Source organism: Amblyomma mixtum, chromosome 3 (genome assembly GCF_055824585.1).
Source record: "Amblyomma mixtum isolate Tamu chromosome 3, ASM5582458v1, whole genome shotgun sequence".
Lineage (NCBI taxonomy): Eukaryota > Metazoa > Arthropoda > Arachnida > Ixodida > Ixodidae > Amblyomma > Amblyomma mixtum.
The window spans coordinates 252,583,922-252,599,613 of record NC_143014.1 but is presented as its reverse complement, the minus strand read 5'-3'; the positions used below and the strand labels follow the sequence as shown (position 1 = coordinate 252,599,613).

The window sequence follows — 15,692 nt, the reverse complement described above, 5'->3', positions numbered from 1 at the left end:
TGGGGCGAAGCTATGTTCAAGGTGATCTACCACGTCCAGCATTCACGGATAAAAAAATTTGAATTACGAAACATTGTAAGGTACTGTTATGGAAGTATTGAAGTTAATGGTCCACTCTTCCTATGCGTTGCAAAATATTTCTTTTAAGGTTTTTCCATCATTCACATCCAGCAGTTAAGACTGCGATATAAAACCATTGGGGAACGTTTTTGACATCGGCAAAAACGTTAATAGCAAAAAAATGCATGCCTGACGGCGGGAGATCTGTGGATATATCACATGTTGCAGTGAAACCTTATAATGTATTAAAAAATTGTGTTCATAAACTTTTTCCTGTTGAAAGATGCTTTTGTCCAGAGCGGTTGGGCATGCGTCAGCGCAACAAGACAGCAATGAAGTTGCCACCTAGATGTTTGGCTTAAAGGACTCGGCGGAAAAAAATAATACTGGCCGGGAATTTCGGAAGCCAATAACAAGAATAGCGCACCTTTGGATGGGACATGCTCATAGCGGGCAGAAGCGCATTGAGGAGTGACGTGTCGTTGGGTGGGAAGATGTAGACGCTGCAGTACTGTCCGCGGACCCACTCATTGCCGTTGTCGTCAAGAGCGATGGTCTCTAGGCATTCATCAAAGGCTCCAAGATCAGCTTGAGTGCCTTGCAGCAGACCAGTCGGGTATTTCGCCGTCGCATCCAGCACTACGTGAAATGAAGACAGGGGCCAGGCGATGATCAGCTTGGCATTAATGCATATTTTGGCAAATCAGTCCTCTTTGAACGCGGCGTAAAGTATTAAAAGATTCTAACTCTTTTACCATCCCGACCAGGTCTTACTTGATACAAGTTTCTCTTCGCCTTTAACCCAGCGTGGCATGCAGTGGGAACAGCGGCAGGCACTGGAACACTCGGTACATGCGATTTACTACAAACCTGGCGAGTACAGAAAGTACTGTATTATCAAAGCATGCAAATAATGTGGCTGGTTTAACAGCTATAGAGTGCGTTCTTCTCCAGAACGGCTGTGCATGACTGCAACAAGCTCGTCACTGTGTTTTGCCCACCGTACCTTGAGCACTTGCCCGCAATACGCAATTCCAACACGCAAGTCTACATTTCAAGCTGAGGGCGCAAGCAGTCAGTAGATCGCAAAAATGGATCGGTAAAACGTCCCCGCTTCGAGCAGTGGATCAATTCGGTCTCGGCTTACCGGTGTTAGCCGTCCCTGCTAGCTTAGTTGTTAATATGACTGCCCCTGACAGGCGATGGGCCGGGGTTCGGACTCCTCACACGGACTTCTTTTTCTACTCCAAAGTTGTTGGGAAAGCTGCATAGGCTTCATTGGCTGCGCTTGGGTGGATGCTAATGAATAATTACTCGCTTATTACTGTTTGAGTTTTAATAATAGAGGTGGGATACTTAACTACGTTAAAATCATGTGCTGTAGTTCCTCCGTGGTTACAACGCTCTACTACTGGGCACAATTCGACTCGAATCCGGCTAACAATTGGAGTGTGCAAAATGCGAAATGCAGTGTGCTAAATGCGGAATGCGGTCCACTAGTGGTATTTCTGTGCCAGCTGAAGAGATTTATTTGGTTGAAATTTATAAACAGCTGTTCGTTCTTGCGCGATTTTTATTTGCTCTCTCGGCCTTCACGAGGGTACTCATTAGTACTTATTAGTTCTATTTTTCCTGGCATTGTGTGTGCTGCCGTAATTTCTTTCGCAATAAATATGGCAGTGGTTGACCCTCGGGGCAGCAGAGGAGTTTAGCTAGCGACCGCGGCACTGTCTCAAAAGCAGTGGACACTGCCTTTAGTGGCATTTGTTATAGATAATAGGGATAACATCTTACAGCTCTGTCTCAGACTGCAAGTGGTCATTATGCAGCTGTGAATGAGAGCTTATGTTCCGGGATTGAGTTTGGTGTGGAAGAACAGCGCCTTTTGTCTTCGCACTTTTCCATCGCCCTGGCACCTTTGCCGCTAGCAGTACAGATTTTAAGCAAAAGTGAGATATATAACTAACTAGCCGGGTTCCCGCTCTTTCGGTTCACCTAGGCTTTTCGACACGACGCCGAAGAGGCGAGCACGCCAAAATCACCATGTCGCACGTCAACTATCTTTTGCTCGCATGATATGGCGATTATCAGCGATTTTGAACACACGACAATTCCCGCTCTCAGGACAAGGCCGGCCAGCTCGCTAGATTCTCCTGCCAGTACAAAACGGCTTGCGCTCTCGCTTGTCCAGCCATAATGCTCTTGGCGGGCGCTCTGAATGTCCTGGATGAAGCTCTTCCGTCAGCTGGTTCGCCATTAACGGTTCGTGCAGCCTCGGAATGAGTATGATCACATGCGTGCGACTCGGAGAAGATCACTGTTACTTTGTTCTTTACGCTAATTATGCGATAAGTAGAGTGAGCGTCACGTCCTCCCGCTTATAATGATGAGACGAAAGTGCTGCGGTCTGAAATCACACACGCACGAACACAGCTAGCTGCGAGGAGCAAGCGGCACCGGTGGCTTGGCATACAAGCCAGCAAAGAACCGGGTATCGCCTACTGCTCACTAGCCAGTGGGACGAGGAGGAACGAGTTTATCTTTTTTATTTTTTGTCAAGTCAGTAGAATGACTGTTATTCACAAAAGTTGCTAAATATAACTCCTGACATGTCTCCTTCGGAAAGACATAGATTTTTTTCTGCCGATTTCCACTCTTCTTGGCTACAGTCTCTTGCTCTGCTCTAGCAACCCCTGTGGCCCTCTTGCACGGTTTTCTAATTTCTGCAGTTTGACCCGCCTTCGCTGTTTTGGAAGGCCGAAGCATTACGGACCTATATGGTCTCTAGCGGCCTCATGTTCTGGGGTCTGTGAGCCTGACAGAAGAATAATCAAGCTTATGGTCTACCGTTTTCTTGTGGCAATGTTTTCGGAGTGCGATCAGCGCTGTCTAAAAGCCTTTCCCTTGAAGACTGCCACCTCATGGAAAAGACAGCCGACAGCTTATCAATACTATAAACAGCACGTCTATTGCGCTCAAAATCAGCTGCAACACAGTAGCGGTGGCTGCAGATCACTTCATGAAGCATTGACAGCTTAGCGCTGCTGGAAATTTGCGCACTCACCCCTTGATCCAAAGAACGATGTATGCTCACTGTTGCGCAACTTTGGTCCTCTATATAAGGGAATATTATTTTACTATCCAGAGGATTACTCAGCAGGTTCATTCCGAAAGTCTGAAAGTCATATTGAGCGGGATTACCTCTTGGGCACTTTTAAAGCGCAGCTCTTAGGCGCCCGTTCTTGGCTTGTTCGTCCTCGTCGTTGTCGGCGTTATCGGCAAAGCGACCGCAAAGCGAAGAGCACTGCGATCCAGCAGAGTTATAACAAAGCGAAGATCATGGTAAGAATGAAAGTAAGGGGACAAAATTGGTCTTGTGGAAATGAAAGGCGCAGTAACTGTCTCAGTGCTCTGTGGACAGCTGAACCATGCCGGTAGGGGGGGAAGGAAGAAAAAAAAGGAAGAGGTGCCGTAGGGAAGGAATGGGGAATAATTTCGACCACCTGGGGATCTTTAAGGTGCACAGACATCGCACTGCACACGGACACCTTGTGTGTTTGTGCCTCCGAACCCGCCTACTCCGGCTCAGTAGCAGAGCGCCCAAACAACTCAGCCTATGCTGAGGGTACGTAAGGCGACAAAGAAGGGAGGGTGAGAGTGAAAAGGTGGAGGAGGGGGTAGCGGTGGAAGAGAGAACTGCGGGAGGGAAAACGTGGAAAGCGGAGGAGCAGGTACGGCGGTGGCAGACGAGAGGGGTCACGCTAAGCTTGCGCCACATTTTGTGTAATGACTTCCTACACGCGTTTGCAAATGGTTTGGTTTGGTTTATGGAGTTTAACGTCACAAAGCGACTCAGGCTATGAGAGACACTGTAGTGAAGGGCTCCGGAAATTTCGACCACCTGCGGTTCTTTAGCGTGCACTGACATCGCACATTACACGGGCCTCTAGAATTTCGCCTCCATCGAAATTCGACCGCCGCGGCAGGGATCGAGCCCACGTCTTTCGGGTCAGCAGCCAAGCACCATAACCACTGAGCCACCGCGACGGCTCGTTTGCAGATGGCCGTCATACTTCAAACGTGCACCGCAACCACCACCGTATAAGGCACAGGGGTCGATGCGCGACAGCAGCCAGACACTCCCTCAAACTCTCCGTTACAGGTGGCACATGTTGGAGTATTTATGAAAAACGACGCGCTGTCCTCCCCAACAGATGCAATTCCTTGCGTAAAAATTCTGATTCACCCACTTGCGTGGTTGACTATGTTCGAATCAGTGTAAGACCTGCGACAAAACTGCAAGTCGCAACTCGAGTCGCCGTGAATCGGCAGTCGCACCGCCAATCAGAGCCTATAATGGCGTCTATTAGGGGGGGGGCGTTTCTGCCTTTTACCAGGTGACGAGCACGCGCTACTCTGAGTGTCCGGGCCAAGCGCCTAGTGGCCCACTCCAAACCAAGACGCGTCCTTTGTGGCTTCAGAGCTCCTCCTTGAAGCAGTCAGACAAACACGTTGCAACGCGTTCTCACAGGGAGCAGCAAACGCGGGAGAGGACGCCGAAACCAGCAAAGGGTTGCACGGCGCCCCTCTACACCAGTGAGGAGCGCTCGTTCAGTGCTATCGTTAGGGGGTCTTACACGTTAAAGCGGCAATGCTTCGCATTTTACTCTTAAGGGTAGATGTACCTTAAACGTCGTCCATGTTTTCGGCCTCAATACATCGCAAAATCAAGCTCCACTCAAATTTCGCATTAGGAAATGACCTAAACATAGGGCAGTTTTTATGTCTGCAGCCAAAAGAAATTGTAAATAACCTACTTGCTAATCACATACCACAGCCTGGCTAGCGCGTCTTCACTTCGAGTTTATCAACGTGGGTTTGCTGCGTGTACAGGGTCTGTTGTGAAAGTAGTAGGACTCATTTTTTTTAACAAAATTTATTCATGTGAATAGTACAAATGATTCGAATTTTTCCAAGTAGCACCCTTCCGCATCTACACACTGCTGCCAACGAGTTTTCCAGTTTTCGTACACCTCCAGGAACGCCTGGACGGACGGGAATGCTGTTTAGCTCCCTCGTCACGGCCTGTTGAACCGCCTCTACCGATCCGTGATGCTTCCCTTGAGCGTCGATTTTATTCTTGAGAATAGAAAAAGTCTGACGGGGCCAAGTCGAGGCTGTAGGGGGCTAAGGAAGCGTTGCCACCTTGTGCTGGGCAAGATACTCCAATACGCGGAACGCTGTGTGGCTCGGCGCGTTGTCATGGTGCAGCCGTCAGTTGTGCGCGATGGCTGGGCGGACGCGAACAATGCGTTTTCGCAGTCTTTTGAGGACTTTCACATAAAAAAACCGCATTAATTGTTTTTCCGGGTAGTACGAACTATTTTTGGATGACTCCATGTCGATCAAAAAAGCAAACGAGCATCGACTTTTGCTTGGATTTGCTCATTCGCGCTTTCTTAAGGCGTGGGGAAGAAGCGGTGTGCCATTCTGAGTTCTGCCGCTTGCTCTCAGGGTCGTATTCAAACACCCACGTCTCGTCACATGTCAGTACATTGTCCAAAAAATCGGGGTCCCCAGTTACATGATGAAGAAGGTCCTGGCAGATCGCTTTCCGGTTGGCCTTTTGCTCCTCCAACAACACTCCCGGCACCAACTTCGCGCACACTTTGCTCACGGCTAAGTTTTCTTTCACAATCTCAAAAACTTGAGTCTGAGGAATGCTCAAAAGTCATCCACAATCATTCTGATACTCATCCTACGATCACTGTTCAGTAAAGTTTTCACTCGCGACACATTTTCGTTGGTCTTGCTGGTCGAAGGGCGTCCGGAGCGGTCGTCGTCTTCCAGTCTTTCCCTACCTTCTCAGAGCAACTTGTGCCACTCAAAAACACCTCATTTACCCATGGAAGCATCACCGTAGGTCGGCTTGATGATGTCGTGAGTCCTTTTGCCCGTTTTACCAAGCTTTACACAAAATTTTATCGTGTATCGCTGATCCAGTAAACGCTCCATGATTCTCCGTGACGAGGCGCTTCGATAGGGCTTCACAGTACAAGCGACCTGCTCTTTTCAACGGCCGAGAGCCGACTGCCGATTTTCCCCAGCGTTCCCAGTATTCTCCTTCACCGATCCAGTGCGCGCAGACCGCCTAAGGTCCACTCGTTCGCCCAGGAAAAAACCAGTCCTACTACTTTCAGAACAGACCCTGTATGTAAGTGCGTGTGTGCGTGTCATACATACCACGCAGAGGCAGATTAATCTTCACTCACACGATGACAAACTGCGGACTCGTGGCTCGTGCGGCAGCTCGTTGTTCATTTTTCTGGTTCGCGTGGAGCTGCCGCGATGCCTCGCCAGCTTTGCGCTTCAGCTTCAGTTCCCCTTCAAGTGAGGGAACACGCTTCGCCTGAGGCATCCTGTGTACTGATTTTCTTCCACACGGGCAGCAAATTTTAATGCCATTTCTTTTCCCGTGCGCTGACGCACTGTAATTCTATTCTTGTCCTTGTTGCTGCAGCTTTATAGTTCGTACTAGCCTGTGTTCGTGCCAACGGCTGTGCCCGTGAGTGCCGTTACACATTTAAGCTGCAGTTACCTCTCATTATTTCCCCTATCCTACCGCTTTCATCCCATAGAGTGGTTGGCTGTGCTCGCAGTCGTGAAATGGCCAGCGGGCCTTAACGGAGCAAGCGCTCTCTTTCACTGTGGTTTAGTACTGGTCTTGAATAAAGTTTTTTCCTCCTCACATTCTTTGAACGACGGCCTCAGACCTTTCCGCAGCAACGGAGGTACCTACAACTGCCTGTCGCCAGAAAAAAAGACGCCAGGTATGAAAGATGTGCAAAATAATCGCAGTCGAAGCCATTTAAGGGTATGATAGTTTTGCATGCACTTTGTTAAGAGTGGACAACGTGGTCCTGGAGCCGGGTGTGACTCATCGCAAAGCAAGGGATATGACGAGGCCTGGCGCCGGCGGCAGAAGCATAGACGACGACAGCCGGGGCTGTTGCACTCCAAATCACCGAACCTCCGAACCGATCGAAGGAGGCTGTCTCCCACCGGCCTGGGAGAAATTACTGTCAGACGAGTGTCGTCGTTAGGCAAAGCTGCGGCGAGGAGCTTGCGACGGCAGCAGCACGGCAGAAGCACCGGTATATGTTGGCCGAGTCGACCTTCGGGTCACCGAACGGGATGATGCTACGCAGGGTCACGCGGAGCGAGGCTGCTAATTGAAAGACGCTGTGTCGAAGGGGTCTCGTGCTTCGGGCATCCGGCGGGGGAGTTCGAGAAGGTTCAACCACCTGCGAGGAGTCTGCGGGATTCTGCTTTCCCACGGAGGCAACGCACAGAACACTTGCGGCAGTGGTCAAGGTGACGCATCTGTGTTTGATGACTGTCTTCCCCTTCTCATCCCCCGAGCTGTGAGAGAGCGAGAGAGCTTCAGCACCGCCCCGTGCCGTGGGTGGTACCGCCAGCGTCATCAATGGCCCATCCGATTGGACAACGTTATTCGAACCAAGTTCCCCAGTCAGGGATCTAGGGAACGCGAACCGTATTTAACGGGATGTTGTTGTGTGATCGGAGGATTCGCATTACATTGCATTCGATTCTCATCTGTAAATATGTAGAATAAACCCTCTTGTACAGTTTCCTCGATAACGCAGTCCGACATCGTCATTCGGAGCCGGTACCTGCGAGGCTAAACGAGTTAGTCATCTCCAGGACCCCTCCGTCTTCAACTCTGGATCCAGCGGTGGGATAGAAGCCCCATCTTTAACACTGGTTCCAGTGGTGGGCGTGTGGCCCCGTTCCCAACACTGGTGGCAGCGGTGGGATGGACCGTGCGACATCGTGCTTTCTCCACGGGTGAGCGTTTTGGTTTTGCTATGGGATTCGCCAGGCTTTAAGATTCAGAGAATAATCTTGACTGGGAATCAGGGCTTTGTCGTTTGAGAGGGGTTATTCTCAAGGCATTGTTGTGTTAGCAGAGCCAAAGCGGAGAAAGCGTTGTCATGGACCTAATGAGGTTGTACAAGTCGGACTTGCTGTTGATATGCGAGGAACTGTCGGTTGAAGTGCCTAGCAAATTAACCAAACTTGAATTGGGCGAATTCATTCTTAAACAAGTCAAGCATAACGATCAGTTGCTGGTAGATACGTGGAATTTGGTACGAGGTGAGAAAGCTGATCAGGAGGCTAAAGAAAAAGCCGACCAGGAGGCTAAAGAGAAAGCCGACCAGGAGGCTAAAGAGAAAGCCGATCGGGAGAAAAAAGCACGTAAGGAGCAAGCTGATCGAGAGTGGGAAAAAGAGAAGGAACGGCAACGGCAACAGTGGAAGGTTGAAGATGAAATAAGGAAACTAAAGCGTATACAGCTTGAAAACGAACTGCGAAAAAAAGGCGGTATTGTGAGAGCCGGAACTCCTGAAAGAGCAAGCGATGCTTATGAAATAGGTCCGCAGATAAGACCCGAAAAGTCTGTGACCGTAGCCGCGTTGGTAAATCGCGACACCACGAGGGAAGTGGCAGAGAACGCGTTCAACCGGTGCGGTAGTCCAAGGAATGCCGCAGAATCCGAGACCCTGTCCAGTGTAGTTGGACGTAATGCTAAGAAAGAGCATTCCGAGATAGCGTCTCAACGACACGAGTGCGAGGATTCTCCTCCAGGTGAGGTAGGAGTGGCAACGGACAACTTTGTCGGGACAGTTGCGAGCGCGACACTTTCAGTAGAGTCGATACAGGCGTCAAACCGGCAGAACCGCGAAAAGGGAGATTTTCCTAGCGAGAAAGGTTTCGAAGTTGAAACAGCGGAAACCCCTTTTGAGAGTAACAACCGCAGTAAGGGCGAGTTGGGATGTCACAGTGGCTTCAGTGACAAAGGCTCCGGAGAGGCTACCTTGGTAATACTGGCACAAGAAGAGTGCGAGGCTGCCGAGGAAAAGGATAGCCATAAGAGCCAGGCGGGCTCAGTTGTAGCTGAGCACTGCAGTAGAGAGAATGGCGCGCAGAGCGACAGCCAAGCGGGCTCAGTTGTAGCTGAGCACTGCAGTAGAGAGAATGGCGCGCAGAGCGACAGCCAAGCAGCGGGCTCAGTTGTAGCTGAGCACTGCAGTACAGAGAATGGCGCGCAGAGCGACAGCCAGGCGGGCTCAGTTGTAGCTGGGCACTGCAATGTAGAGAATGGCGCGCAGAGCGACAGCCAGGCGGGCTCAGTTGTGGCTGAGCACTGCAATGCAGAGAATAGAGCGCAAAACGACAGGCACGCGGTAGAGGACAACTCCCTAAGGAATGAGCCAGGGATCTCAGGGGCAGTTTTCTGTCCGTCTGTCAGCTGCGTGGAGCTGGCACTCTGCTGCGAAGGCACAGAGGCCAGTTTGGAATTTCATGAAAATTTCCGAGGTGCGACGGAAAAACTAGAGATAGCTAGTTGTCATCAGGAGACGCACGCGACACAGTCTAGGCGCAGAAAAAGAACAAGGGCAAGAACCAAGAAAAAACGAATCAAATTCAAAGCCCTAAATTCGGTTGCGCGGACAGGTGCGAAAAAAAAGAAATGCGGTGGAAGGAAAGGCGAAGCCTTCCCGCGTTGCGCCTCGTAAACTTGCAGCTGCAGTTGATGATCTCGCGACGCGTGCAGCTCGTTCGAAGGCTGACGGCAGTAATGAAAAGGGAAGAGCGCGTCTTCCAGGCAAAACTGGCGCGAAGTGCATAAAGGGGCATCGGCCTGCAAGAAAGACTAGACCGCGCCGTCCGGACAAAAAGCCAGTTAGGAAAAAGGCAAAGCGGCCCAAGAGATCAGAAACCGCAAGGTTGCGCGGCACTCAGCGCATGCGAACGCAGGCGTCGAACAACCGAGACGACACATGCAGGCGTGTTCGGCGGGCGCACTTGAAAAGGAATCGTCCTTCACATTTGGCACCGCATTCTAGGAAGCGCGCATTGCGAATGGGTAGCCGAGCTTCCTGCTTGGGGCGAGAGAAAGAGGTACCTTCTCGCGCTGGTCACTGCTCGTCGTCCAGAGCCAGAGTCGGTTATCGACATTGTAGACAAGCGTTTGCGGGACGGCAGGCTGGAAACGCTGATTGGTCAAAAAAATATGACGTCATACGCGTGACGTCATAGGTCACGTGATATTTAATGACGTCATGTCCGGTTGGGGACAGGCATGTTTTCCCTAGATTTTTCCCCGCCACCGCTCGTCAGCGGACGGGGCTGCTCGCGAGGAGCCGAGAGGCGAGGAGGCAGCGTGCACTGCAGCGTTGCCTCCTCGGCGTGTCCCCGTCATGTCTTTCGACCCGCCGCGGTGGCTCAGTGGCTATGGCGCTCGGCCGCTGATCCGAAAGACGCGGGTTCGATCCCGGTCGGGGTGGTCGAATTTCGATGGAGGCTAAATTCTAGAGGCCCGTGTACTGTGCGATGTCAGTGCACGTTAAAGAACCCCAGGTGGTCGAAATTTCCGAACCCCTTTCACTACGGCGTCCCTCATAGCCTGACTCGTTTTGCGACGTTAAAACCCCAATAAACCATAAACACATGTTCTTCAGTGCGCGCGCGAGATTAAAAAGCGCACCTGTCGCGCTGCGCTGTCACACTGCATGCCTGCTTCCGTGCATTTCTTGCGGACTCCTTTCAGTCATACTTAGCTATACTTTGACCAAAAGGCTTCTTAAACAGTTATTTCAAGTTTTATTGCTATGTATAAAGAATATGTTTGTAGCAGGTGCGTGAGCCCGAACAAAAGAAAACTGTTTTTATTCCCCTTCAGTATTCCTGCTTATCGAGACTTAAGTATTTATATGTTGCAGTACATCTTTTTTCAGGCATCACAACTGATGTTTCGATGTGTTTGGTAATTGACTTCATTGTAGCTTCATACTTGCACCATTTAAACTCTGCACATAGCTATTTTTCACAAAAGGAAATGTGATTAGGTTTCTGAATAGAGCTGTGCACGGGCCGCAATTTCGAACCCGCGCCCGGCCCGGGACTTAACCTACCGACAGGAAGCCCGGCCCGACACTGAAGGACCCTGAGCACGCTCGTGCTCGGCCCGACCTGCAAAGCGGCGACGACACAAAAAGAGAATTTCAGGAAAATGAGTTTATTTCAATGACATTCAAATTTTGACCTCGCATTCCAGATCACAGTTTGGGATTATACACAAGACACAACGCATAAAGGTATAGATTTATCACTCTAAATATGCAAGTTGTTCATTGATGATGGCTTGATCGAAACAAGAGCGGCGCTCTTTCATTACGAATCCTGCGGCGCTGAAATTTTTCTCGCTGCTTGAATTGGTGGCCGCAACGGCTAATACTTCCATAGCAAGAGAAACGCTTGAAGTATGAAGGGGAATGACAGACGTGGTGTCGTAAGCCATGGATGGCGTGCCACAACAGGAAGACTTTTTGACTTGTTAGAGGATAAGCGAGCAAATAAGCGACAGGGCGGCGCTATACTGCGAATGCCGATGTGGCCGCGACGTCCCTGCTTGTACTATTCACGGGAAGGCACGGTGCTGTGTTCACTTTGCTGACAAGCGATTACGGCGAAACGCAGCACTGCGCCAGAATAGTACAAGCTGAGCCGTAGTGGAGGCGCCAGTGACATTCTTCTAATGCCTTTCATGTGGTGGCCCCCCCCCCCCCCCCCTCCCCCCCTCCTTCGCTCTCGCCCGCGACTATTGTCCGTCTCCCCGGCCGGAACCTGCCGGGTAGGCGGACAAGAGAGAAGGCTGCCGGCTCTGCGGTGCGCTGCGAGTGGCGAGTGGAAGAATTTAACCTTTTCCCGATGTGCTGCTGCAGCGCTACTCCGTGACCCCGCGACCTCGAGTGCGCCGTACGCAGCCCTGCCTCCGCTTCCCAGAACCATCCTTTCTTCTTACAAGGCGCCCAAAACTGGTTGCTTTGCCCCAACGTTGGTACTTGCTAGAACGAAAAATGCGTTTCTAGCCCCAGCTAGCTTTTTTTTTTTTTAGCGTTTGTACTATCCTCCCGTCCTTGTACATGCCCTCCTGGATGGTCTAGACACAAATCACTTCCTGCTGTGCATGCAAGACGCCCAGCGCACCACAGCCATATTCGCACTTCCACATATATGATACATGCTTTGCCCAACTTAGAGCCTTGGGCGTTTGGTTGTGAGTAACACCGTATGGCGCGTAATGCATTCCCATCAGGCAGAATTAAAATATGAGAAAATTCATCGCAAGATATATTTCCTTGTATTCTCCAAGTAAATTACTTCTATACTAACTCCTCCCTTCTGAAGTGACCAAAAGATAAAACAACTCAGCGTGTAAAAAAGGTGAATGCAAAAATACACTACTTTTGTGCAAAATTCACAGGAAGTGCACTTAAATTGCCACAAGTGCATGGCCAATTAAGGAAAAAAAAAAAACAAGGGCAAAGGACGGAGACGCACAACAGGAACACAGGACGACGCTGTGTTCTGTGTTCCTGTATTCTGTGTTCCGAGTTCTGTGTCCCCGTCTTTTGCGCTGGTTTTCTTTCTACAATCGTGAACCAATTAACTCGCCCAGCTCTCCACTCTACTGGACCAATAAGGCATCAAGCTTCACAGTGCATTAGTGTTATATCTTACGCTACATATTTTCGAATTGTTTTTGCTCGGCATACACGTCTTTCATTTGCTTAGGAAGAAAGCAGCGCAGTCAAGAAAGTTACTCCCTCCTGCCAGCGAAAATTAAAAAAATGCGGGTTTTTCAGCGCCAGTATAAAATCTTTGCATGCTGACGGCATGTTGAAATTTTCGTTAATGCACCGTAATAATTATCTCATGAAGCCCCAGCTCTTGTGGCCCAGGACGAAGAGTACGATGATTTATGGCAATATTTGAGGTGCATTTATGAGCCAAGTTCTTATTGCTGTAACGTTCTCCTAAGCAAATAAAACTGAAAATTGTGATAATTTTGATAATGCTTTATGGAGCTAACACTACCAGGACGTGGTAAATAAACAAAAAATAAATTCTTTGATAAAGGCCTGTACGCTGCACTTGTGCTGCTCATTTATTTCATGCTGTCCATTTTCTCAGTGCAGTGTCTTCTTTGATATGCATATTTCTGGCTCATTACATACTTTGCTTCGGTTCACAATTCTTATTTTAGCTATATTTCATCCACTTTCCTGCCATAATCTCTATTCAAACGTAATTTGTGTAATTTTGCTTTGTCCGGGCTCCTGCAATGTTCTAGCATATATGAATGATGTGAAGACCTGTTTCAAGCTGTTGCACTATAATTCAGTCTAACCTCCTCGATCACGATCACCTAAGCCTTTCCTTATCTGTTGCCATACTTTTTTATGGAAACACTTAAAAACAAAGCACCATGATCTATTTCAGTATTGTTTTATTTGCCGATCTAATTTTTTCGAAGATAACATGGGATACCAACTCCCCTTTAATGTCCCCGTTCTCGTCTCGAAGTCGCGAATTTTTAGATGTGCGCTCAGTATTCTTGTTAGTGCATTTGTGCTCACAAGGGACTATAACAGCCAACGCGGCTAATACGCTAGATTTAATCCTGACAAATCGATCTGACATAGTCTCACCTATTACATACCTGCCAGGCATCAGCGACCACTTGCTAATGCACTATGACATTAATCTAGCCACTCCGAACACTAACAAAAAGAAAAAAAATAATAATACGAGACTACAATGGAGCAAATTTTTAGGCGATAAAAAATGAACTATTTTTTTTTATCGATGCTTTCCCATAGCTTTGGTGTCCGCAGCATTCAAACCAACTGGAGCATGTTCACAGCTATAATCACCCAACTCACAGAACAATACACTCCTGAACGCACTGCTACCACCCACTCAATAGCTCCCTAGTGTAATAATCACATTAAACGTTTATCTAACAAAAAGAAAGCCTCTACCGCATCGCAAAGTTCTCGCCAACTAGTGAGCGATCGGACTTCGTATTCAGCGGCTTCCAACATGTATGTTCAGGCGCTCAAAAGCGCTAAAAGCACTTCCACTCACATGTAACCACCAATGTCAAAAATTCTGGCGGGTCATTAATCCTTCCACCGACGATAGTTTTGCGTTATCTGACCCGTTAGGCGACCTCATCCCTTCCGACGTTCGCGTCACGATTCTTAACCGCGTAATCACTGACAACTTTACACCCATATCTGATGTATACATATGCCTACAACTCACCACTTCAACTATGTTTTCATGCCACCTATAACTGTTGCTCCTACTGGTGTGAATAAGCTTATTGATGGACTCAGTGTTCATTCCGCTCCGGGTTATGACTGCGTTACTTAAAAAGCACTGCAGCTTATTCGCCCATTATACTAACCAAACTTTTCCAGCATTGACCAGTCAACGCTGCTACTGAGTGGAAGATCGGAAAGGTGGTTACAGTCTACAAATCCGGCAGCAAAGCATCCCCTATTAATTATCGTCCCATATCCCTTACCAATACTTGACCCAAAATGTTCAAACATATAATATTCACCAACCTTGTTAACTTCCTTTCATTGAACAACTTTTTATGTCAGCGCAACATTGTTTTCGAAAACTTTACTCTTGCGAAACACAGTTAATATAGTTTACACATGCATTGCACTGTATTCTAGACCTATCATCACTAACTGGCTGTATATTTCTGAATTTTTCAAAGGCTTTCGACGATGCATGTCACAACCTTTTGGCTCACAAACTAAAACATCTTAATATTGACTGTAACTTATTGAAATGGATTGAATGTCTACTTAATCGCTCACAATTAGTTATTGCTTACGGTTATAACACCTGTTTTACAGAGGTGTCTTCCGGAGTTCCACAAGGTTCAGTTCTTGGACCCTAGCTACTGTTCCTGATCTAACATTAATGATCCCCGCTCTCTTATGGATTCTCATATTCACCTATTCGCTGATGTTTGCGTCATTTTTAGAGAAATAACCAACACTAACAACCTTACATTACTTCAGTCAGTGGCGGTCACAGAGAGTGGTTTTAGGGGGAGCGGACAGACTGCTGTATATAAAAAAAGAAAAAATAGAAACAACGATTTTTCATTTTATTTGCACAAAATTTTTTTTGCGCTTTGTTATTGAAAAATAAATGGCGAAAGGTATAGACGTTATACCATTACTCAATCTTTGAATGTTAACGTTTACGCGAGCAATATTCATTTCGATACCAGGGGAAACGAGTCGACGTCTGAGATAATTGCCACGACATGTCCACTAAGGTCAAAGCACCTGCCCGGACATTTCACCAGTGGGGTTAGCGGCCTTCATTTATCAGTTCTGGGAAGTGGCTTAATTTGTTCTGCCCTCAGTCCCCAAGGCGGCTGGTCGGCGCTCCTTGTCAAGCCAGAAAGGGATGGTCCCCTCGCTTGCGTCGCTGTGTCCCTGGTGGGATAAAGACATGAATGGGTGGCTCCCCCCCCCCCCCCCCCCTCCCGCCGACGAGGTTGTTGGCCACCGCAACCGCAGGTAAATGGCACCGCCGTCGCCGCCGCGCCGGCGGCATGGCAAGACAACGGTGGCGGGAACTTGATTACTTTTGTATTTTGTAAATAGTGTACAAAGCTCTCCCCTGTCCTTTCTTGCTGTCGCTCCCCTCTATACTTCTCCTTA

The 15,692-nt window shown here is 48.7% G+C and overlaps 1 protein-coding gene across 1 annotated transcript in view; it reads right to left on the bottom strand.

The window, feature by feature from the left end:
• Positions 1-418: 418 nt before the first annotated feature.
• Positions 419-15,692, bottom strand: part of LOC149354371 (uncharacterized) — a 45,220-nt gene continuing 29,946 nt past the window's right edge. The window contains exon 2 of the mRNA XM_089575969.1: positions 419-699. Within this exon, the coding sequence (XP_089432095.1) occupies positions 419-699 (281 nt within the window). The remainder of the gene's footprint in view (positions 700-15,692) is intronic.